The sequence below is a fragment of the Selaginella moellendorffii genome, unplaced genomic scaffold (assembly GCF_000143415.4).
Source record: "Selaginella moellendorffii unplaced genomic scaffold, v1.0 SELMOscaffold_10, whole genome shotgun sequence".
NCBI classification, from domain to species: Eukaryota; Viridiplantae; Streptophyta; class Lycopodiopsida; order Selaginellales; family Selaginellaceae; genus Selaginella; species Selaginella moellendorffii.
Genome location: NW_003314271.1, coordinates 871,059 through 891,524, shown reverse-complemented (window position 1 = coordinate 891,524; position 20,466 = coordinate 871,059). Strand labels below are relative to the sequence as shown.

The following is a 20,466-nucleotide window of genomic DNA, read 5'->3' as shown; positions in this document are numbered from 1 at the left end:
TCTACTACTTCCAGTTTGAAATTAGGGCTCATTCATTTAGGGCAAGTCGATGGCGCTGAGCGAGGTTCTTCATCCAGAGGCAACGAAGAGGGCGATTTCCAGGCGACCCATGAGCGATCGCCTCGATTTCACCGGCCAGATCCCCAGGGTATGTAAATTCTGGCAACAGGGGCGATGTAGCAAGGGTGCTGGCTGTGGATTCGTGCACGGTGAAGCTGATTCCGGGGAGAGTGCTCCTCTCCCGCTGGAGAGGCCTAGCAGGAAGCGGAGTGTCGCCGCCGCGGATCCCAGTAGCAGCGCCAGCGGCAGCCGCCCCGTGTTGAAGAAGAACACATGGATCAAAGAGGGTCTGGCAGACAAGGCGAGGGTCATTGGGTTTGATCAAACGAAGGGGCCCGAGATCATCAAGAGCAAGGTAGTGTGTGTTGCGCAAAAGGTTTTCACAGCTAGGCATATGGTCGCTAACACTCGGAAAACAATGCACAGAAGATCATCGTCGATCCAGCAGCTCTTCCACCGCCTCCAAAGCTCAAGAGATCTTCGTCGACAGAGGCACTGATATTGGGATCAAAGAAGCCGGCAAGGAAACCAGGAACTTCGCCTTCTCCTCACACCCAAAGGGCTTGTGCGTATTGGCTGGAGGGGTCGTGTAGATATGGGGAGAGGTGTAAGTTCCTCCACGCTGCTACCACCGTCACCGGATTGGCGCTCCTCACCACGCTCAAAGAGCACAAGGAGAGCATCACGGGAATAGCTATGGTTCCAGACTCGGCAGTGCTCTTTACTGGTGCTACCGATGGAACTCTCAGGGCCTGGGATTGCAACTCGGGGACCGTGTCAGATACTCTGAGGCTAGAGGGCCCGGTGGAGGCACTGGCCAGTGGTTTTGGCTGGATTTTCGCCGGTGCTGGCCACGAAGTCCTGGCCTGGAACGTCAAGTTCTCGCAGCAGACACTACAAGCTCGAGCACCGGGAAACGTGAACGCTCTAGCAGTTGGCAAAGGCTTGCTGGTGGCGGGGCTTGGCTCGGGAGAAGTTTGCGCGTGGGAGTTTGGCAGTGGAGAGCTCAAATCTACAGGGACGTTGAGCAAACATCCCAGCGCTGTCACGGCACTCACTGTGGCTGGAGGTCGCGTCTACTCGGGCTCCAGGGACGGATCCATCAGAGTTTGCGAGGCCGAGACTGGGAAGAGCTGTGCAACCATCGTCAAGGCTCACGCTGGCGAGCTAACGGGCCTGCTGTGTTGGGAGTCCTTCCTCCTGTCTTGCTCGCTCGATAGCTTCATCAAGGTGTGGGCCGCGACTCCGGCTGGAACTTTGGAGAACTACTTCACGTTTCCGGAAGGAGAGGAGGAGATTGTGGGACGAAGCGGAGTAACAGGGATGTGTGGGAGCGTCGATAGCGATGGCAAGCCCGTGCTCGTTTGCTCGTACCGCGACTCAACAGTGAAGGTTTACGGGCTACCATCGTTCGAGGAAAGAGGCGCCTTGTTCTCAAGCGCGGAAGTCATCAGCCTTTCCTCTGCGGCTGCTGGCAACAATCTAGTCTTCTCGGGCGACAAGCAAGGCGCTGTGAAAGTCTGGAAGTGGAGCAAGGATTTGATTAAGTAGCTCACCAGCGATTGTAAAGTTTACTAGGCAAACAAGCGTGCATTGGAGCGTTTGACAAAATATGTATTAAGAGTAAAGATGGTTTTTTGTCTATTTAAACCAAGTGGCTGTTTTAAGTTCAAGCAATATGTAAATTAGTTTTTATTGTTTTACTCAGTTAAATTATTTTCATATGATTCAAGGGTAGTGAATATACTTAAAATATATTTGAATATTCTAGAATATTTATTTAGATTAATTTTGTACTTATAATGTATAAACATATTTATAATTTATAAACACAAAATTAAGCTTATTGAATATCAACCATTAGAAAAGTATTTAAATTTCCATTAAATTAATTAAATTAATTAAATTAATAAATATGAATAACACTACTATTAAGCAAACTAAGCATTACTACATGCAATGTGGAGCAAATTATATATAAATGTGAACTTTTTTATTATTCCAAGTTTATAGATATATAATACCCTAAATGTTTTTACAAATTAAAATAATAATAAAATATAAATGTCATAACTTTATTTATTTTTAAAAATGTGAATGTTTTTTAAGTTTTTATTTTAACATATTACTTTTTTTTTAATCACAAACTATAACTTTTTGTTTTGTTCTTTCTTTAAAAGTGAATCAAAAATATCCATTATCCCAGCAGTATCACTCTCAACAACTGACCTCCCTGGTGGCATCACACTTGACAACTAACCTTTTTAATAGTATTTAAGTTGTAATGTCTTTAGCTTTTTTTTGCAAATTTTAGATTTTAAAATTAACCACACTACTTAAAGGGGTTTGATGTTACTTCTATAACAAGTAATTTTGTTGGAACTATAATTGAAATTATGATGTAAATGATATGGAAAAAACTAAAGAACTATATTACAAACTATAAAGGCAATGTAAATTATATAGAAGTTTTTTAAGTAAAATTTAAGTAACTTTATAATGTAACTATTTCTGTTAATAACTACAAATAAATATAATTTTTGTAAATTTTTTATTAAATATAAATAAAAATATTAAATGATAAAATTATCCTAATAAAATTAAATCTACTTTATTAAAATATTTACATTATGACACTATATAGAAAGTAAAGGGGAAAAATAGTTGCACATACTTTAGACATCTATTTGGTTTTATTTTATGGCAAAAATGATAATATGATAGTGTTTACGTTGATTTATCATCTAAATCTTGAATACTATAAATTATATTTCCTTTAAAGTTTTTATTCTATTATTGCCTTCTTTACTTATATACATAACTTGTGTAACAATGCAAAAAGTTCATTTTTAAGTTGAATTTGACTTTAAAAAAAAAAAACAAAAAACATTCAAACTCCTAAAAACTAAAATATATTAAAATAATCAAAAACAATAAACATCAAACTATCATTAATCAATTTATTTTTAAGAGTTTGAATGTTTTCCAAAATTTTACTTTTAACTCACTACTTTTATTTTTATTACAAGTAGTAAATATACAGCCATTAATCCATTTGATATATTCACTTTTTTCTTGAGTATGTGTGATAAAAACAAAAATAGCAAGTTAACAGTTATATACAACAAAATAGTTATGTTCTTCGTAACTACACTCATTGACTAAACAGTGAAGGTTTACGGGCTTCCATCCTACTTGTTCTGGAGCGCAGAAGTTATCAGCCTTTCCTCTGCGGCTGCCGGTAACAATCTAGTCTTCTCGGGCAACAAGAAAGGTGCTGCTGGCTCGGGTGACAAGCAAGGTGCTGTGAAAGTCTGGAACTGGAGCAAGGATTTGATTAAATAGCCGAACAGAGATTGTAAAGTTTACTATTAAAACAAGCTCATGTTGGAGTTTGACAATATATGTATTGAAATTTCTAGTAAGAGCAAAGATGTTTTCTTCTTCGAAGCCAATCGAAGTTTGTATAAAGAACTTTTAGAGAATGAACTTCCGTAGCCAGAGTTCACGAGTATAGTTACGTAGGCTTGAAGAACTTAATACGTTCAAGCCACTTGGAAACCGTTAAACAAGGAATGCGCTCCGAATAGCAAGAACAAAATGCCACCACAAAGCGCAACCTAAATATCCACAAAGAAATCATAAGAAAAGGAAAGGAAAAGCTTTGATACGTACCGATCTTTCGGAGATGCTTGAAGCTAGATGCCTCCCTCCCCAAACAGCAGCACTCGTGCACAAGGCATGGCCCCTACGAGAAGAGAGAAACAAAAGAAGGAATTTTTGTCAGCAAGATCTCAAAGTTTTCGCCAAGAATTCGACTTACAGGAAGCCACCGACTGCTACTCCCACTACGTTCTCCTGGGCAGCCAATCCTATCGTAGCTATCTACAAGCATGGAAGTTTTGAGTGATCGAGTAAGAAAGATCGATTGCTCGTTACCTGACTCCGGTCGCCCCATTCACCAAGGAAAGTTAACGAAAAAGCCTGGAGTTTGCAAAATGTATGAGCGATCGGAGAGAAATGAGCAGGGCGAATTCACCTCGATGAGAACGGGGGACAAAAAAACGCTCGTTTGTTGCTTCTTTTTCTTCTTTATATCGTCAGTCCTCCCCTGAGACAGTAGACATACAAGATCAGAAAAACCATCGTCGAGATCACTCGATTTATCTTACAAGCTTTGCTTCGACTTCCGCGAGCTCGGACTCCCTGAAGAACAAACGGTGAAAAACCAACCAGAAGCGAGCGATCGCCTACCCTTCCTCATTGGAGATTGCATCCCATAGCGACCGGAGGCCGAAAACAAAGAAGAGAAACGTGGCACCGTTGTGTGTCAGCTTGCGAGATATCTGCAAAGAAGAAGACAACGCAAAACTTAGACAAACAAAGTCACACACTGTTTGTTCTTACAAGATTTGGCGCTGCCCAGCCAAACACTGCAGAAAAAATAGTCATCACCTGGCAGCACGAAGGGAAAACAAAGTTTTAGAATCCAAATCCTCCAAAACGAGCTCGAAAAACTTTTGCTCAGATCTCCAAGACTAGAAATTTTCTTTTGCTCGACTCACCACAAGAGCTAAGAGCGCTCCAGTTAGAACTACACCGCGAGGATGCCTCATAGCCATCAACTGATAGAACAAAAGGAAAGAAAAAACCAAAGAATTAAAACTGCCACGCAATGGAAAGAAATCTCCATACCGCGGCCACGAAGAACGTCTTGTCCCCGATCTCCGAGACTATGGTCATGGCCGTTGACTTAAGGAATCCCTGCGGCAATGTGCCGAAAATTTCATCGATCGATCGCTCGATCCAGCTCTAGAAGTTAAAGAACACTCACCTGGATCAACGACGCCCCCATCGCGCCGGAGATCAGGATCAGCCTCGATCCTCTATCGCGCGCCGAGAATGACGACCAAAAGCTCCGCGGATCTTCTGGACCACTCCGCGAAGGAGAAATTCCCTTTAGACCACACCTAGGTTCCAGAATAATTCTCCCCCTTTTCCCCTTCGATTATCCTGCCCGTCGCTTCCTTTTTTTCTGGACCGTCGGTTTAAAGAGGGATCAGGACCATAGCAAATGAAATATAATTTTGTAGTTGTCATGGACGATCGTCTCTTTTCTTTCTTCTGGAAACACCACGATTTTCGTGATCTCGGGCTGGATCAAGCGCTTTGGGATAGCCAGCCGGAAGAGCAAATAATAAAATCACAAGAGCAAAGAATTTTTTCGGAGGTACTAAGGTTTGCTTACTCGAAGTGTTCCGTTGGGTATTCTTTCTGGTACGCATTGTAGTCGTAGTAGAGCCTCTCGCCTTTGGCGATATCCCGGATCGAAACCAAGAGAGCGTGAACTTCACCATCGATGTCGAAGCGGATACAACGTAAGTTCTGCTTCTTTCTGCCGTCGCTACAGGAAAAAGCAGAAGGAAAGTTTAGCACTCAAAGTTCTTGCTGTGATCACAAACTAGAGCTTACGAGGTGTGGTTATTGATCCCGGATATGAATCTGGCAATGTTTCCACGTTTGTCTGGACAGATCACGAGCTCCTGCGAAGCGTCCTCCGGGAAAAGGAGTCCCATGATGCTATCGCCTTCGTCGTCCTCTCGGTTGCACATGAAATCTACATCGCCGGTGTACTCCGCGATCAAAGTCATGTCTTTTATATGGTTGTTTGCTTCCACGACGAACCTGAGTTAAAGCAAGAAAAAGCCTCTTGAGAACCAAGAACTATACTAGAAGAGAGAGAGAAACTCACCCTTGACGGGGATCTCTGGTCACCATGAGAGGAGGATGCTCGCCTCGGATGCACATTGCCTTGCAAAGCTCGTAAGTGGCCTTATCTTCTTTGCCAATCACCTGGAGTGTTAGAGAGCTCGTGAAGATCATTGAGACAGAGAAACGAGGGAGCGTTCCCACACCTGCATTCCTCCTTTCTCTAGCACGGCTCTGTTCGCACGCCTTGGAGCTAGACCTGGAAGATAAGTGAGCTCGTTGCTAAATTCAATACCGGAAGTCATCAAGGCTGACGCCAGTGACGCCATTTGCTCCAGCCTCTGCGATGGATCCTTGGATGGCATGTATGGCAGCAGCTTCCTGCTTTTCTTGTAAATCACCAGAGAGCCACTGTGTCGTCGTCGCCTCACTTCTGTCGAGCGCAAGAACTATTGGACCAAGCTGAAAGAAGTAGACTTGTATTGGTACCTTTGGTTGGTTCTTCCTCCACCTTCTCGATCCCAAAGAAATCGATGAGCTTTCTTTGCACCATGGGAAACACTGCAAGAAGCGAGCCCCGGATCGATCAATCAGAAGGAAGCAAAGCAAAAGAATATAAATCCAACCTTTGACTTGCTGTCGATCCTTGGAGCAATGCGGGCAAAACCAGTCACCCTTGGGAACCGCGACAAGGATTGGAGAGAGACAGTACATGTGATAGCCACGATCGCAACCATCGCACAGTAGGAACCTCTGTGGATCATTACCTCGATCACAATTCCCACATTTGACATCGTCCACCTCCTCATAGTCATCCTCCTCGTCATCCTCGTCTTCATCCTCTTCTTCATCCTCTTTCGGGAGCTCACAAGCCGGTGTGATCTCGTAGATCTCCGCCAAGTTCCTCCTCTTGATCTTCCTCGTCACCGGCCCAGCTGTTCTCGATCTGGGCGAATTCCGGATCTTGGTAGGCGACGGCGGCGACCCGGCTCCAATCTTCTTGGGGCTCTTCCTCACGGCCTTGCGTGGGGTTTCCGGGATCTCCGAGCAGCAGTACCTGTGACCGCTCGGGCAAGCCATCATACGCTTACTGCGCCGCCGCTCCTCGCAGCCTGCCGGCGGCTCCACAAAGATTATCTTGTGCTCCGCCATGGCCGCAGCTTGGAACGATCAATCGAAGAGGCGGACGAAGAAAAGCGCGATGCGTCAAATCCCTGGATCCGATCCGAGCATCTCGCTACAACGGATGGATTTGGAAGAATTCTAGCCCTAATCGTCACGAGATGATGATTCTCCACGGCATTATGGCCGACCGAGCAAGAGCGCCGCCGCCGCAGCCAGCCACTCTCCTGCCGCGGCCAACGGATTCTACCAGAGAAGAAAATCCATCCCCAAGCACAAACCCTACCCTCTGCCGGCCACGACACGTGTACACAGTCACCTACGTGGCATTGACCTGGCTGTCTTTCCCGCCATAATCTCGAATATACCTATAAGGTTCTAGGGAATTTAGGGTTCTTGGGAGGAAGACGAAGAGCGCAACACGTCCGTCACGAGCGCGTACGAGGCGCCGGCGCCTGGATCGAACTGGATCGCCATCCTCGCGGCATCGCTCCCCCGCTGGAGATCTTGGTGTGTTCTACACCCGTCCAGCAGGCTCCGCCACGCGATCCCAGCGCTCTCCAGCCCCGGCACGCCCTTGATGATCTCCTCGGCCTCGCGGAGGTGCCCAGCCTTGGCGAGCGCGTCCACGACGCAGCAGTAGTGCCTGGGCACGGGATCCAGGGAGAAATCCCCCACCATGGAGGCGAAGTAGCCGTAGCTCAGCTCCGCCTTGCCTGTGTCGCGGCACGCGCCCAAGATCTCTACGAATGTGGCCGCGCTGGGCTGGGATCCATCCAGATTCATGAGCGCGAAGAGCTCCATCGCCGGCTTGGAGTGGCCATTCTGCGAGTAGCCCGCCAGCATCGCGTTCCAGGACGCCAGCGATCGATCCGGCATCGAATCGAAGAGCTCCCTCGCCGAATCGAGGTGACCCTGCTGGGACCTCATCGCCACCATCGCCGCCCACGACACGGTCGTCCTCTCGGGCATGGAATCAAACACCGCCTGGGCCTCTCTCGGGTGGCTGTTCGCCGAGAAGGCCGTGAGCAGTGAGTTCCAGGAGATCAAATCATGCTCGGGCATCCTGGAGAAGGTGTTCTTCGATCGCTCGACGTAGCCATGGCGGCCATAGCTGGAGATCATCGCGTTCCATGCTACGAGATCGCGCTCCGGCATGGATTGGAAGAGCTCCTCCACTTGCGGGATCCTTCCGGCGCTCGCGTAAGCTCCCAAGAGGACGATCCAGCTGATCACGCTCCACTCGGGCATGGATCGAAAGAGCGCCTCCACCGAGCCAAGCTCCTCCTCGGTCGCGCAAACCGAGAGGATTGAGTTCCACGACACGATGTTTCGATTGCCCATCTCGTCGAAGATCTTCTGCGACTCCCGTGCGAGACCATTTTGAGCGCACGCAATGATCATCGCGTTGTGGGATGGGATTCCTCTCTCGGGCATCCTATCGTAGAGATCAAATGCTTGTCCCAAATGCCCATTAGCGGCAAATGCAGTGACCATGGCAGTCCAAGCGATCAAATCCCATCCGGGCATTCGATCGAACATCTCGCTGGCTAGATCGATCGAATCGGCGTAGGCGAACTCCGACACCATAGCCGTCCATGCCACTACGTTCCGCTCGGGCATCCGATCAAACACCGCTTTGGCTGGACCCAGATGCCCAGTCTGGGCATTTGCACGAACAATCGAAGACCACGACACCACCGTGGTGCTGGGCATCCGATCAAATATCTCGCACACTGGGTCGATCATCCGCTGCTCCTCAAACATAGTGAGCACGGAATTCCACGCGACTTCGTTGCGCTGGGGCATCCGATCGAAGGTTTCCTTGGCATCTCGGAGGTGCGCATTGCGAGCATAGACGCCCAGGAGGATCGCCCACGAGTAGAGATTCGGGCACTCCATGGAATCGAAAGCGAGCCTAGCGGATTCCACATCGCCACACTTGCCATACATCTGGACGACGAGATTGGCGAGGAATCTATCATCGCAGCAGTGTGGGCTGTGGAGAATTTGGCGATGGAGGGCGGCTACCTCGATTGCGTCCCTCGAGGCTCGGAGCGCGCGGGCAAAGCCATCGCAATCCAGTGCCAGATCCAAGAGCTTGTGCCTCGTCCATGATCTTGCCATTCCAAGCTACCAGAAAGAGAATAGGAAAAGAAGCATTCTCGAGGATCCCAAATGCCCAATTGTGGCAAGTGCTGGAACCCCTCGACTTATTAGATTATTCTGAGAATATGCGCACCATCGTCTTTCACCATTCTTCCAATCACTCTGGAGCGTCTTTCACGAGTTCTTCGAGCTTGGCATCGATCTGTTCTACACTAAGCCCATCGAGAGTGGCGCTTTGCTCCACTCCATAAGCTGCGAAGAGAAATCGTGCCAAATCGTGTGAGCACAAACCAGATTTTTGGGGGGGAGAAGATAAGAGAGCTCACGATATCGAATCCACAGTCGTGGTTGGATCCCGCTACATTCCCTGAGAAGTATCGGCAGCGTGGGATTGAGCGTCTTGAGCTGCTTGTAGTTCTTGAGGATGTAATCCCTGCAAACCTAGCTCTAGCAACGATTGATTGGAGCTGGAAAATTGCCCACCTGGTCGTCTCGCTGCCAGGAGAGGTCTGGCAGAAAAGGATTCGCAGCTCGCGAGCTCGGCGCGAGATCTCCGAGCGCCAAGCCATCCTTCCTGCCCTAAACTTTCTTTCCCAAATTTCAAGGGATCCTGACCGTTGAGATTCAATGTCTTTTATTTCGCCACGTGGTCCAATTAAAGGGGTTTAGGAGGTTTAGGGTTTAGGGTTTTTCGGCTATGGTGCGCAAGATATTGCGCTCGCGGCTCCTCCGCCGGCTCGCCAAGCAGACGGTTGGCCTTAAACGCGTGCCGGAGCCTCTCCAAGAATCGATTAAGGGATATCTTGCAGGTATGGCGCTGGAAATCAGCCGCATTCTTGGATTTTCTCACGATTTCTCCCCTCCAGACTACTCCAATCACCAAATTCGGCAGCATGTCTTTAACTACACGCTCATGCTCAGCGGCAAGAGCGAGGAGCCGCCCATTGCCGTCACTCCTTCTTTCGAGCCCTCGGCGAAAGTCCTGGCTGCTGTGGAGGATTACTTCTCAAATAAAGGACCCTTCGCTCCAGTTCCAAAGAAATATCGCGCGGCTCGACTCAAGCCAAGGTACGATGAGAAGCAGGTTGCTGCATACGTTGCTGCGAAAATGCCAGCGGTCTACTCGGTCATCCACACTGTCTTGAGCGAGGTATCACTAGGTCTCATGATTTTCTTGGAGATCTATGTTCAAAAGTGTTTTTTTTCTCTCGATCGATAGGTTGCTCGGCGGCTGCCTGATTTTAAACCAGAGAATGTTTTGGACTATGGCTCTGGACCAGGAACTTCCATTTGGTAAGAGCTACCTTTCGAACAATCACCAAAAACTTCTTTTCTGCGCAGGGCAATGTCTCAAGTATGGCCGAAAACTGTCAAGCTAGTGAACATGGTGGAGACTTCTCCTTCAATGCTTGCGGCATCCAAGAAGATCCTCGAAGGTACACTTTCACAAGTTGCGAATTCAGTTTTACATGTTCCTGATGCTAGGTACTAGATTTGGAGGATCCACCGGTTATGCACAACCATAAGACCCTACGAATCCTATCAAAAAAGACACGACACTCGGGTCACGACATTGTGATAGCCGTAAGCGATTCTGTAAATGGATACGTATTTGCATGTCTAACAAGATTGTTGTAGTGTCACGCGATTGGAGAGCTCCCGACCGTTGAAGAACAAATCACTACTGCCCGGCAACTGTGGGCACTAACTCGAGACATTCTTGTAAGCATAGCGAAATATTTCTATTTGCCGGTATTTTTAATGGTTAGCGCAGGTAATCGTCGAACCGGGAACTTCAGAAGGGTCTTTGACAGTTCGAGGCATACGGGCTCACATCCTGGCTTTAGAAAGAAAGGCAAGTATCTCTTTTGTATCGTCCGACAGTGTTAATCAGCATTTGCATCTCAGAAACTTCGAAGACGGCGGAAGTTCCTGACTGGCTCAACTTCCACTGACACTCCCATGATCGGCACCTCGGAGGAAGATGGCAGTAAAAGAAACTTAGGCGAGCAGCTTGTAGTACACAGCGAGGAAGAGGTCGAAATACCCGGTGGTGGTGCTCATGTGATTGCACCGGTACGTTGTAAGGACTTTGCGTTGCCATGTGTTACTGATACGAGCTTTCATTTTTTTTTGTTTCAGTGTCCACACGATGGTGTCTGTCCAATGGACGGCACAACATTATTTTGCCACTTTGTCCAGCGTCTTGAACGAACGTTCACTCAAAGAATGGCTAAGGTATCCATCCCAGTGAAAATCCATTTGCTGCTTAGTTTATTGTATTATTTCTCCAGAAACACTCACGAACAATGTTGCGTGGCTATGAAGATGAGAAGTACAGTTATGTGGTCCTTCGCCGGGGGCACCGTCCAAGGTAGTTATTGGAGCTGAAAGTTTTGGCTTGGCATTTCTCACAGCTGCTCTCTTTACAGGGTGGATTGGCCACTAGATCATGTGGAGCTGCAGCTGGATAAAGACGAGCCAGTAGAAAACGACCTACTTGTAGACTATGAGGAAGACGAGGATGAAGAAGAGGAAGAGTACTTAGAGGATGAAAACGACGAAGATAGAGAGACCAGAGACGACGATGAAGGTGGTGAGAACTCAGGTTGGTCTTTCAATCTAACAGAAATTTCCGCCAGACATCGAAACTAAATTGGAGGAAGAACCACGCGAGGACGAGAACGAAGACCAAATCGAAGAACAAGAGGGTGACGACGACGAATGCAAGGAGACGGCGGCAAACATGAGCAGTGGCTGGGGCCGCGTGATTTTCAAGCCATTCCGGCGAGGCAAACACGTCACCTTGGATGTTTGCCGCTCGACGTCGCCGGACGGCTCGTCCGGTAGCTTTGATCGTCTCACCGTGACACGCGCCAAGCACCGGGTTCTTCACAAGGAAGCGAAAAAGGTCCGGTGGGGCGACCTCTGGGCTGCAACCAGTAGCACCAAGACCTTCAGACGTAAGTAACTCTCCTCTCTCTTTTTCCCTGCTATTTCGCTGGACTCTCAAAACATTGCCTTTGCAGACACCCGAGACAACCGCATTCCGTTATCGCGAGAAAGAATCCATTCGTATGAATGAGAAGTGGAAGTCACGTGAAGCTTCAGCACCGACGGGCCGGATTCAGAAAGAGCGAAAGAAAGCTGCAGAGAGGAAAAGTGAAGTCTCTGAGAAAAGCGTTAGATCTGGATGGAGCTTTGTGTGCACTGCAGTCAAAGCCGGGGTGAGCAAAGCTCTCTGCGCCAGAGACTTCAAGACAAAGCAATGGATCTCTCACTTTAAGCCCGACCAAGCAAGCAAAACAACACTACGAAAGCGACCATGGAAAAACTCTACGAAGTGGCAGCAAGCGTACCTTCTCGTGTAATACTTCCCCAGTGGCAATGGAAGAGTAGCATCTCGCTCTCCTTTGATACACGCGATATCCCTGCAAAAACGCAAAGCTGGCGAGCATGAGTGTAGTGTCAAAGGCGAGCACGATTAAATCGCGTTAAAGCATTGATGATACCAGCAGAGGCTTGTCCTTAGCGAGTAGAGTCTCATACTGTATACCATTGCGCTCACTCGCGTCGCCGCCACCATCAATGCAGACACGGTGAGGAGCGTACCGCAGGAATTTTCGTCCCGGTTTTGTCTGTTTGATCTTTGCCTCCCGCTCCACCTGTAAGTGCCTTGTCCTGTCTGTTCGTCGCTGAGAGCTTTTCTCTGCCGTGTCTCCCAGGCCAAACCAAAGTTTCTATCGACCATGGCCTGTCCCGGAAGAAGAAACTTCCTCTGGTTCCTCTCCGTCGTCGTCTTGATCTCTTCTTCCACCAGAGCTCAACCCGGGCGATTCGACGTCATTGCGCAGAACGCCGGCGTCGCTAGCATGCACACGGTCGTCACGCACTTCAGCAACGCGATCTTCCTGGACAGAACCAACATCGGCCCCTCGCAGATCAACCTCGCCGGAGGAGGATGCAGAGACAACCCCGACGATCGAACCTTGAAGCACGACTGCACCGCGCACTCGGTCATGTTCGACTACTTCTCCGGGGCCAGCAGAGCTCTGTCGATATACTCGGACACTTGGTGCAGCTCAGGTCAGTTCTTGCCGAACGGGACGCTTCTCCAGACGGGGGGCGACTTCGATGGGTTCTTCAAAGTCAGGTACATGACGCCGTGTCCGAACGGGGGCACCTGCGACTGGCAGGAATCAAAAACCGAGTTTTTGCATTCCGGAAGGTGGTACGCCAGCAATCAGCTCTTGCCAGACGGTCGCGTGATCGTTGTAGGCGGACGAAGCGCTTTCTCCTACGAGTTCATCCCGGACAGAGGAGCCGGGCAGTTTGAGCTGCCGTTTCTCAAGGAGACGAACGATCCAACTTTCAACAACCTGTATCCCTTCCTGCATCTGCTGCCGGACAACAACCTGTTCGTCTTCGCCAACCGGGACTCCATTCTCCTCAACTATTTCACCAACACTGTGCTTCGGAGATATCCAACGCTGCCTGGTGAGCCCCGGAACTATCCATCCGCCGGAAGCTCGGTCATGCTTCCCTTGGACAGCGCAAACAGCTTCTCCAATGCCGAAATTCTCGTTTGCGGAGGAAGCAACAAGGACGCCTACGCGTATCCAGCTGGTCAGCTTCCGGCCTCTCAGACCTGCGGTAGAATGGTAGCGACGTCAGGCGATCCAAATTGGAACATACTCAACATGCCTACGCGAAGAAACATGGGTGACATGGTTCTGCTTCCAACCGGCCAAGTCCTCATCATCAACGGAGCGCAAAGTGGATCTCAAGGATGGGGATACGCGTCCAGTCCCTGCCTCAACCCTGTCATATTCGATCCGGTCAGCTCAAAGTTCGAAACTCAAGCAGCCAGTACCATTCCGAGAATGTATCACTCCACCGCAAACCTTCTTCCAGACGGCCGAGTCCTTGTAGCAGGCAGCAACACGCACGAGTACTACACTTTCACGGGAGAGTTTCCAACGGAGTTGAGAGTAGAAGCTTTTTCTCCGGCATATCTAGACCCTGCAAACGACTGGCAGAGACCGAAGTTAGTTAACTATCCAGGAGTTATCAACTATGGAATGCCATTCTCGGTGGACGTCTCCTTACCGGGCAACTTGACAGGAGATATCGAGTTGACGCTTTTGAGTGCTCCGTTTACCACGCACTCCTTCTCTCAAGGGCAGAGGCAGCTCAAACTAGCGGTTTCCACACCATTACGAGCAAACGGGAACACCTTTACTGTGAAAAGCTCGGCACCGCCAAGCGCCGTGATCGCTCCACCATCGTTCTACATGCTCGTTCCCCTACACAATGGAATCCCAGGCACAGCGACATGGGTGATGGTAACATACTAGAGTGAAATACCTGTTGGTGCTAGATACTTGTACAGTTTGCTTCGGTCAAGTTTTGGAAGTCGCCAAACAGCATCACACAACGTGTCGACCTTCCAATATCAAACTCACACACCATTTTTTTAAGGCATTATTGCTGCAGACAACACTTCCATTCCATGGATTTACAACATCTACGACCCTGTGAGGGAAACACATGGGATTAGCCCTGTTAGTTAGCTCTTAAACAGAATGGAAAAGCACTTACCAGCTGAGTTAAAAGATCCGACTTCTGCCATCTTCGCGTCTTGTGCTGCAAGCATTGTATCGAATGGTACAAGACGTCACCCATTTCTGATACAGTCATTTCCTTGCCTTCGGTCTGTCTTGCACAGATCACCAGCTTCCTCCCTGCCAAAGTTTCTTCTGAGCCAGACGCATGAAACAAACAAAAGCTCAAACAACACCTTAAGAGCAGCTCCTGGTCTGCAATAGCCACGACGGCTTTCCCCATCAGGCTCGCTGTTGAATGACTCTTTCCAAATAGAAGTTGACAATACATCAATCTGTAAAAAAATATATCAGTGGAAGAAGAAGAACGATATTGTCAGTTTACATAAACCAGGAGGATATCAATGTAGCACGTATGAGAAAAATTACTGATTGATCTCAAGTTCTTGTTAATAATACTAACTTAAGTCAACCAGCTCCTGTGTGACAAGTAGGCCGGTCAGGCTTTCCCAAGTAATAATCTAAAAAAGATAAAGTCGATAAGAGCTCACAAAGAATAAAAGAAAGTGTGTACCGAATCTCCATCACAGTCGAGATAGACATCCACAACACCAATAAAATTGGATAGCGTCTCTCCTTTGGTCCAAAAAGAGATCAACGACTTCGACTAAATTACGTCACTCGCTTCGTGGCCTAGACAGCGTCCCAAATCCCTGCATCAAAATCACACCCATCGAATTTTATCAAATCCAGCAGCGCCTCCACCTCGCATGGATCTCCTAGGTATTTATGATCTTTACCTCCAGAGCTCTAGCGGAACCTCCTGCTCAAGCGGAGGAATCTCCGAGAGAAGCCCAGATCGCGTCCCGCATTGCCACGAGCCCTAAAACCCTAACTCTCTGTTAAACCAATATGTATATATACACTTCTTCAAACAAAATCCACCCTTTTACAAGCGAGATACGTATGAAACCTTGGTTTCTTAAAGGTCTGTAATGCTGAAGCGTTGGAACTGGGCACTCATCTCAAGCTCCATTGGCGTAGGGAGGTTGGAGGTTTCTTCTCTGTCCTTGTCAACGTCCATGGCTGCCCAAACGGAGCTCGAGACCGAGGGCGCGGCCTCGAGTAGCGCACCTGCATCGTCGTCGTTACCAAATTTTGCCAGCGCCCATGGTCCAAAACTAGCTAGGCTCTTGATGTCGCTCTCTTCCTGTTTGACAAGCTTTGAAAATGAGTTTTTATCCAGGGCGCTGCACGAGAGAAAGAGAAACTTTTACCTGTCGAGAAGAGCGCCCCATATCCACAAGGACGTTCTGCGCAGGCGGGCGAGAGAAAACACTTTCCCGCCAGCGCTTCATGGACGTGTTAGAGATTACATGTAAAGAACTGCACTCACCAGAGAGAGGCTTTGTGCTGTTTTCATGGCGTTCTCGGCGGTGGCAGCACGCAGCTGGGCCTCGAGAAGTGTGTGAGGCTGGCGACCCAGACCCGGTTGAGAGAGGACTTCTATGATCGCCTTGGGACTTGGAATCGCTTCAGGTGATAACTTGAACATTATTCCATCGTCAAACTTGACTTGTCCCGGCGATGCATCCACGGTAGTACGCTGCTCTAAAGCATCTGAATCCTCTTGCTTGACTGGGCCATTCGTTGGATTCTCTCGATAGCTTCGCAGAACTTCTTTCCATCCGCTCATGTCCAAGCTCACGGCAGGACTGAGCGGCTTCTGGCCGAGGAACATGTCTGCAGAATAGTTTGATTCGAGCTGTGTGTCAGAAAGCAAAACGTCCACTCTGACTGGTTCGTTTACCTGGACTGTCTAAGATGTCGTTAAGATCAATACGATCTTCCATCATTAGATTACCACCTTGCCCGGACTGAGTTTCCGACAGAAGCGAATCCTTTGAAAAGAGTTGCTCCATCTGTTCGACATGGTCACTTGAATCGCCATGCTCCGAGTGCGAGAAAGGTTCCGGATGCTCTGGAGATGCTCCATAAGCAGATTCACGACCCTGGAAAAGAAATGCTTCGAGCCACAAGAAAGCTAGAAAAAGAAAAACACCGCAACCGACCTGGTGTACTTGAAGGTAGTGGACAAGAACAATGTGTTCATAAGCACTACAAGCCATGATAATACAAGTGAGGGGGGGATGCATGTTTGTTTTTTCCTGCTCTATGTACCCTTCCAGCATCCAGTAGCTCCGTTGAAAATTTGGATCCTCTTCTCCACGGGCGTAGTAACAATGCAGCACGTCGATGCTTCCAGACTGCATACAAGATCAGGAACCAAGTGTCGCGATGGTTGTTCCTAGTTATAGCAAGCAAACCTTGAGCCTCTCGTGAGCCTGGCCTTCTTTCTTCCAGTTGTGACCATCCTTCCGAAAGCACCTCACAGCCTTGCGATCAAACAAGAACAAGGATCCACCTAGTAGCATGGCAAGCCAGTCAGTGTGACACAAGGCAAGGAGCAAGGAGCACTCACTGGCGGGCCGGTTGGGAGGAAGGGAGTTGAGATCGAAACCGTAGCTCTGATAATTGCGAAGTATGTCGCAAACTTCGTGTGGTTTGAGCCACCGGACGCAAGCTTCCTGGATGATCTGCCTCATGTCGAGGTCTGCTCAGATAGCAGAGTCTTTGTTTGACCTTGAAACTAGCCTCCACTCACCTTGCTGCGGCATTTTATAGACTCTTCCACCTGTTGCCATCTCAAAAACAAAATTAATCTAAAACAGTGGGAGCAGCTTCACACCACCGCCATGGCATCCCCCCATGAACGCCTAACTACGAGAGCCCCCTGCCACCCGCGAGCTTTGATTGGCCAGTTGACGCAAATAATTTGATGACCAAATGGTCATCCAGAAATATATGCAATCTAAATATAGTGCTGAGGAACTCTGCACAACTTTCATGTTCTTAATTTGACGCAAAGAACACCTTTACCAGTAGACATTCCACCATCTAAAAGTAACATTCCACTATATTATTGTTTTAGAACCAACACGTTGGTACGTCAAGGATTGATTATGGATATATGAAAATGCATATTCCACCCCACTACCAAAATAAAAAATTTCAATTCGCTTAATTCAGTTTTCTTGGTTTTCTCCCCACTTTGATCGGTCTGTTTGTACATGTTCCATGTAAATGTAAAGGCTACTAGAATGAAAAACATGTTGGTGCTTGATACTTCCATCGGTCAAGCCATCTACGATCCTGTGAGGGAAACACATATGGGATCAGCCCTCTAAAACAAAATGGAAAAGCACTCTCCACTTGAGTTGAAAGATCCTTCAACTTGAATTCCTGCCTCGGCTGTTCTCGTCCTCAACGCCTGATTGAGAGAATCTCGCTCTCAAGACTTCCATAACTTCCGCCATCTTCACATCTTGTGCTGCAAGCAGTACCATCGAATGGTACAAGACCATTTCTGATACAGTCCTTTTCCTGCCTTCGTTTTGTCCGACTGTCTTGCACAGCTCAGCCCTCTCCTTCTTCCTCTCTCGTGGAGCACAATCTATCCTCTTCTCCCTCCTCTCCTCTCTTGACACTGGTGAACGTCAAACTCCAGCAAGAGAAACAGCAAAAGCGTATGAGCTCCATTGTGATAGGCCTTTGCACGAGGTAGCATTCGTACAGGAGTAGTATTACTCTTATATTAAATTGAAGTTAACTATAAATTTATGTTAAAGGTAAGTATTAGGGTGATTTTGGAGGATTTCCTCTCTTTTTTTCATGTTTGGCAGGCTGCCACATCATCAAAATTCCTTGTATATTCTAAAAGAAAAGAATATACTTTTTATATACCTTGTAAAATATAAAATATAAAACATTTAAATAATAATAATTTTAATAAAAAATCAAAATTTAAATATACATATTAGAAAAACAATCAGAACAATTAAAAAATTTAACATATTATCTTTAGTTGTAAATAATTGTAGAAATGCTCCCTCTTTACCTCAATCATAAAAATCTTTGTAACCCTAGGCAAAATCCACCATCGTTGCAATAAATCCACCAAACTGTCTAGATCCATAAATAAAAGTTTATAGCCTTAATCTTTATTTTTCAACTTCGTGGCTAACCTAAAAACCATTTGTTTTGATCCAGTGGTGGCTAACGTAAAAACCATTTGGTGGCAGAATGCTTATATTTTAAGGCATTTTACCATAAAATGGATTAATGTGAATTCAATGCTAAATGAGTGTCTAGTGGCAACTCTTTCATTACAAAAGTACCTTTTTAATATAAGGAGATGTCTATTCCTCTATGCGTTGCTTGTTATTGCAACTGTTTGCTGCACTGAAAAACGTTTGTGACCAGCGTCCGTGCAAGTAGCACACCTGTATTTCGTCGTTCATCGTCCAGTTGCTTCATTTTGCCCAGCGAGCTATTCGACAAGCTTTGATTTTTCCACCAGTGCGCTCCCTGTGTCGAATTCCTGTGCTCAAGGACTTTAGTGGCAGGCGCAGCAGCAAGATAAACTTTTACCTGTTGAGAAGCGCACCCCATATCCTCATGGACGTTTTGCGCAGGCCGAGGAGAGGAAATAGTCTCTTGCCAGCGCTGCATGGACGTGTTAGAGATTAAGAACTGACTATCTAATTCACTCACCGGAGAGAGGGATTTTATGGCATTATTGGTCGCGGCAGCATGCAGCTGAGCCTCGACATGTGTCTGAGGTTGGCGACCCAGACCCCGAGGAGATAGAACTTCCATGATCGCTTTGGGAGTTAGACTCGCTCCAGGTGATTCCTTGAACATTCCATCCTCAAACTTCATGGGCGAGACTTGTCCTAACAATGCATTCGTAGTGCACTGCTCTGAAGTTTCATCCTCCTGCTTGACCGGGCCAGTGGTTGGATTTTCTCGATAGCTTCGCAGAAGTTCATTCCATCCGCTCATGTCCAAGCTCACAGCAGGAGTGAGGGCCTTCTTGCCGAGGAACTTGTCTGCAGATAGTTTGAATCGAGCTGTGTGTGAGAAAGCAAAACGTCCACTCTGACTAGTCACACATATACCTGGACTGTCTAAAAGGTCGTTAAGATCAATACAATCTTCCAGAATACCACCATCTTGTCCGGGCTGAAACAAGCTCCCCTGCTGATAGCTTGGACCTTGTTGAGTTCCGACAGAACTCAACAGAGGCGAATCCATTGCGTGCGAGAAAGCTTCCGGATGCTCTAAAGCTTTGTATGCCGATTCAAGATCCTGGAAAAGGAAAAGCTTCGAGCTGGAAAAAGAAAAGCACCAGAACACCGACCTGTTGTACTTGAAGGTAGTGAACAAGAACAATGTGTTTGTAAGCACTACAAGTCATGATAATACACGTGAGGAGATTTCCATATCACTTTTTTTTTACCCTTCCAGTATCCAGTAGCTCCTTTGAAAATTTGGATCTTCCTCTCCATGGGTGCAGTAACAATGTAGCACGTCAATACTCCCAAACTGCATACAACCAAGTGCCGCAATAGTGGTGGCCTCGTTGTTCCTAGGAATAACAAGCAAACCTTGAGCCGCTTGTGAGCCTCGCGAACAGCCTTGCCGCCTTTCTTCTTTCTCCAGTTGTGGCCATCCTTCCGAAAGTACTTTACAGCCTTGCGATCAAACAAGAGCAAGGATCCACCTAGTAGCTTTGGCAAGTCAGTCCATGTGACAATCGAAGCAAGGAGAAAGGAGCATTCACTGGCGGGCTTGCTGGGAGGAACGTGGCTGAGATCGAAACCGTAGCTCTGATAATTGCGAAGGATCTTGCAAACTTCGGGTGGTTTCAGCCATCGGACGCAAGCTTCCTGGATGATCTGCCTCATGTCGAAGTCTGTTTTGCCTCAGACCCTTGTTATCTCAGTCTTCGATCTTGTAATTAGCATCCACTCACCTTGCTGCCGCATCCCACGGACAG

The 20,466-nt window shown here is 47.6% G+C and overlaps 7 protein-coding genes and 1 long non-coding RNA gene across 10 annotated transcripts; 3 read left to right on the top strand and 5 right to left on the bottom strand.

The window, feature by feature from the left end:
* Positions 1-26: 26 nt before the first annotated feature.
* Positions 27-1,733, top strand: LOC9631277 (zinc finger CCCH domain-containing protein 48). Of its 2 annotated transcripts, none has more exons than XM_002968401.2 (2): positions 27-415; positions 490-1,733. In XM_002968401.2, exons 1-2 carry the CDS (start codon positions 50-52, stop codon positions 1,609-1,611), a joined length of 1,488 nt encoding a protein of 495 aa, XP_002968447.2. In that variant the 5' UTR covers positions 27-49; the 3' UTR covers positions 1,612-1,733. The 2 variants fall into 2 exon arrangements, with proteins under 2 accessions (XP_002968447.2, XP_024529279.1); XM_024673511.1 differs by having other exon boundaries at positions 487-1,733.
* A 1,712-nt stretch (positions 1,734-3,445) lies between these two features.
* Positions 3,446-5,049, bottom strand: LOC9631276 (GDT1-like protein 5). The gene is made up of 11 exons (XM_002968086.2): positions 4,895-5,049; positions 4,756-4,824; positions 4,626-4,685; positions 4,468-4,515; positions 4,315-4,406; positions 4,233-4,266; positions 4,100-4,171; positions 4,000-4,044; positions 3,884-3,945; positions 3,736-3,808; positions 3,446-3,680 (listed from the first exon to the last, which is right to left on the bottom strand). Exons 1-11 carry the CDS (start codon positions 4,913-4,915, stop codon positions 3,606-3,608), a joined length of 651 nt encoding a protein of 216 aa, XP_002968132.1. The 5' UTR covers positions 4,916-5,049; the 3' UTR covers positions 3,446-3,605.
* A 101-nt stretch (positions 5,050-5,150) lies between these two features.
* On the bottom strand, positions 5,151-7,190 carry LOC9631275 (histone-lysine N-methyltransferase ATXR6). 2 transcript variants are annotated; one of them, XM_002968085.2, is made up of 6 exons: positions 6,396-7,190; positions 6,259-6,330; positions 5,976-6,202; positions 5,813-5,913; positions 5,533-5,745; positions 5,151-5,464 (listed from the first exon to the last, which is right to left on the bottom strand). In XM_002968085.2, exons 1-6 carry the CDS (start codon positions 6,919-6,921, stop codon positions 5,305-5,307), a joined length of 1,299 nt encoding a protein of 432 aa, XP_002968131.2. In that variant the 5' UTR covers positions 6,922-7,190; the 3' UTR covers positions 5,151-5,304. The 2 variants fall into 2 exon arrangements, with proteins under 2 accessions (XP_002968131.2, XP_024528998.1); XM_024673230.1 differs by having other exon boundaries at positions 5,976-6,199.
* An 88-nt stretch (positions 7,191-7,278) lies between these two features.
* LOC112345823 (pentatricopeptide repeat-containing protein At4g02750-like) lies at positions 7,279-9,018 on the bottom strand. The gene has a single exon (XM_024673335.1). The coding sequence runs from the start codon at positions 9,016-9,018 to the stop codon at positions 7,279-7,281; it is 1,740 nt and encodes a 579-aa protein (XP_024529103.1).
* Positions 9,019-9,039: 21 nt separating this feature from the next.
* LOC9650104 (NADH dehydrogenase [ubiquinone] 1 alpha subcomplex subunit 2) lies at positions 9,040-9,607 on the bottom strand. Its single transcript, XM_002968084.2, has 3 exons — positions 9,484-9,607; positions 9,327-9,433; positions 9,040-9,252 (listed from the first exon to the last, which is right to left on the bottom strand). Exons 1-3 carry the CDS (start codon positions 9,567-9,569, stop codon positions 9,158-9,160), a joined length of 288 nt encoding a protein of 95 aa, XP_002968130.1. The 5' UTR covers positions 9,570-9,607; the 3' UTR covers positions 9,040-9,157.
* A 90-nt stretch (positions 9,608-9,697) lies between these two features.
* On the top strand, positions 9,698-12,419 carry LOC9650103. Its single transcript, XM_024673333.1, has 13 exons — positions 9,698-9,809; positions 9,867-10,150; positions 10,220-10,293; positions 10,342-10,436; positions 10,493-10,584; positions 10,639-10,722; positions 10,775-10,855; positions 10,909-11,076; positions 11,143-11,238; positions 11,295-11,374; positions 11,433-11,593; positions 11,643-11,963; positions 12,030-12,419. The coding sequence occupies exons 1-13, from the start codon at positions 9,698-9,700 to the stop codon at positions 12,083-12,085; spliced, it is 1,704 nt and encodes a 567-aa protein (XP_024529101.1). The 3' UTR covers positions 12,086-12,419.
* A 307-nt stretch (positions 12,420-12,726) lies between these two features.
* LOC9631274 (aldehyde oxidase GLOX) lies at positions 12,727-14,357 on the top strand. The gene has a single exon (XM_002968399.2). It carries the CDS (start codon positions 12,750-12,752, stop codon positions 14,355-14,357), a length of 1,608 nt encoding a protein of 535 aa, XP_002968445.1. The 5' UTR covers positions 12,727-12,749.
* A 552-nt stretch (positions 14,358-14,909) lies between these two features.
* Positions 14,910-15,466, bottom strand: LOC112345846. Its single transcript, XR_002992188.1, has 3 exons — positions 15,365-15,466; positions 15,139-15,277; positions 14,910-15,085 (listed from the first exon to the last, which is right to left on the bottom strand). It is a non-coding gene; the product is annotated as an uncharacterized LOC112345846 (long non-coding RNA).
* Between the last annotated feature and the right edge of the window lie 5,000 nt (positions 15,467-20,466).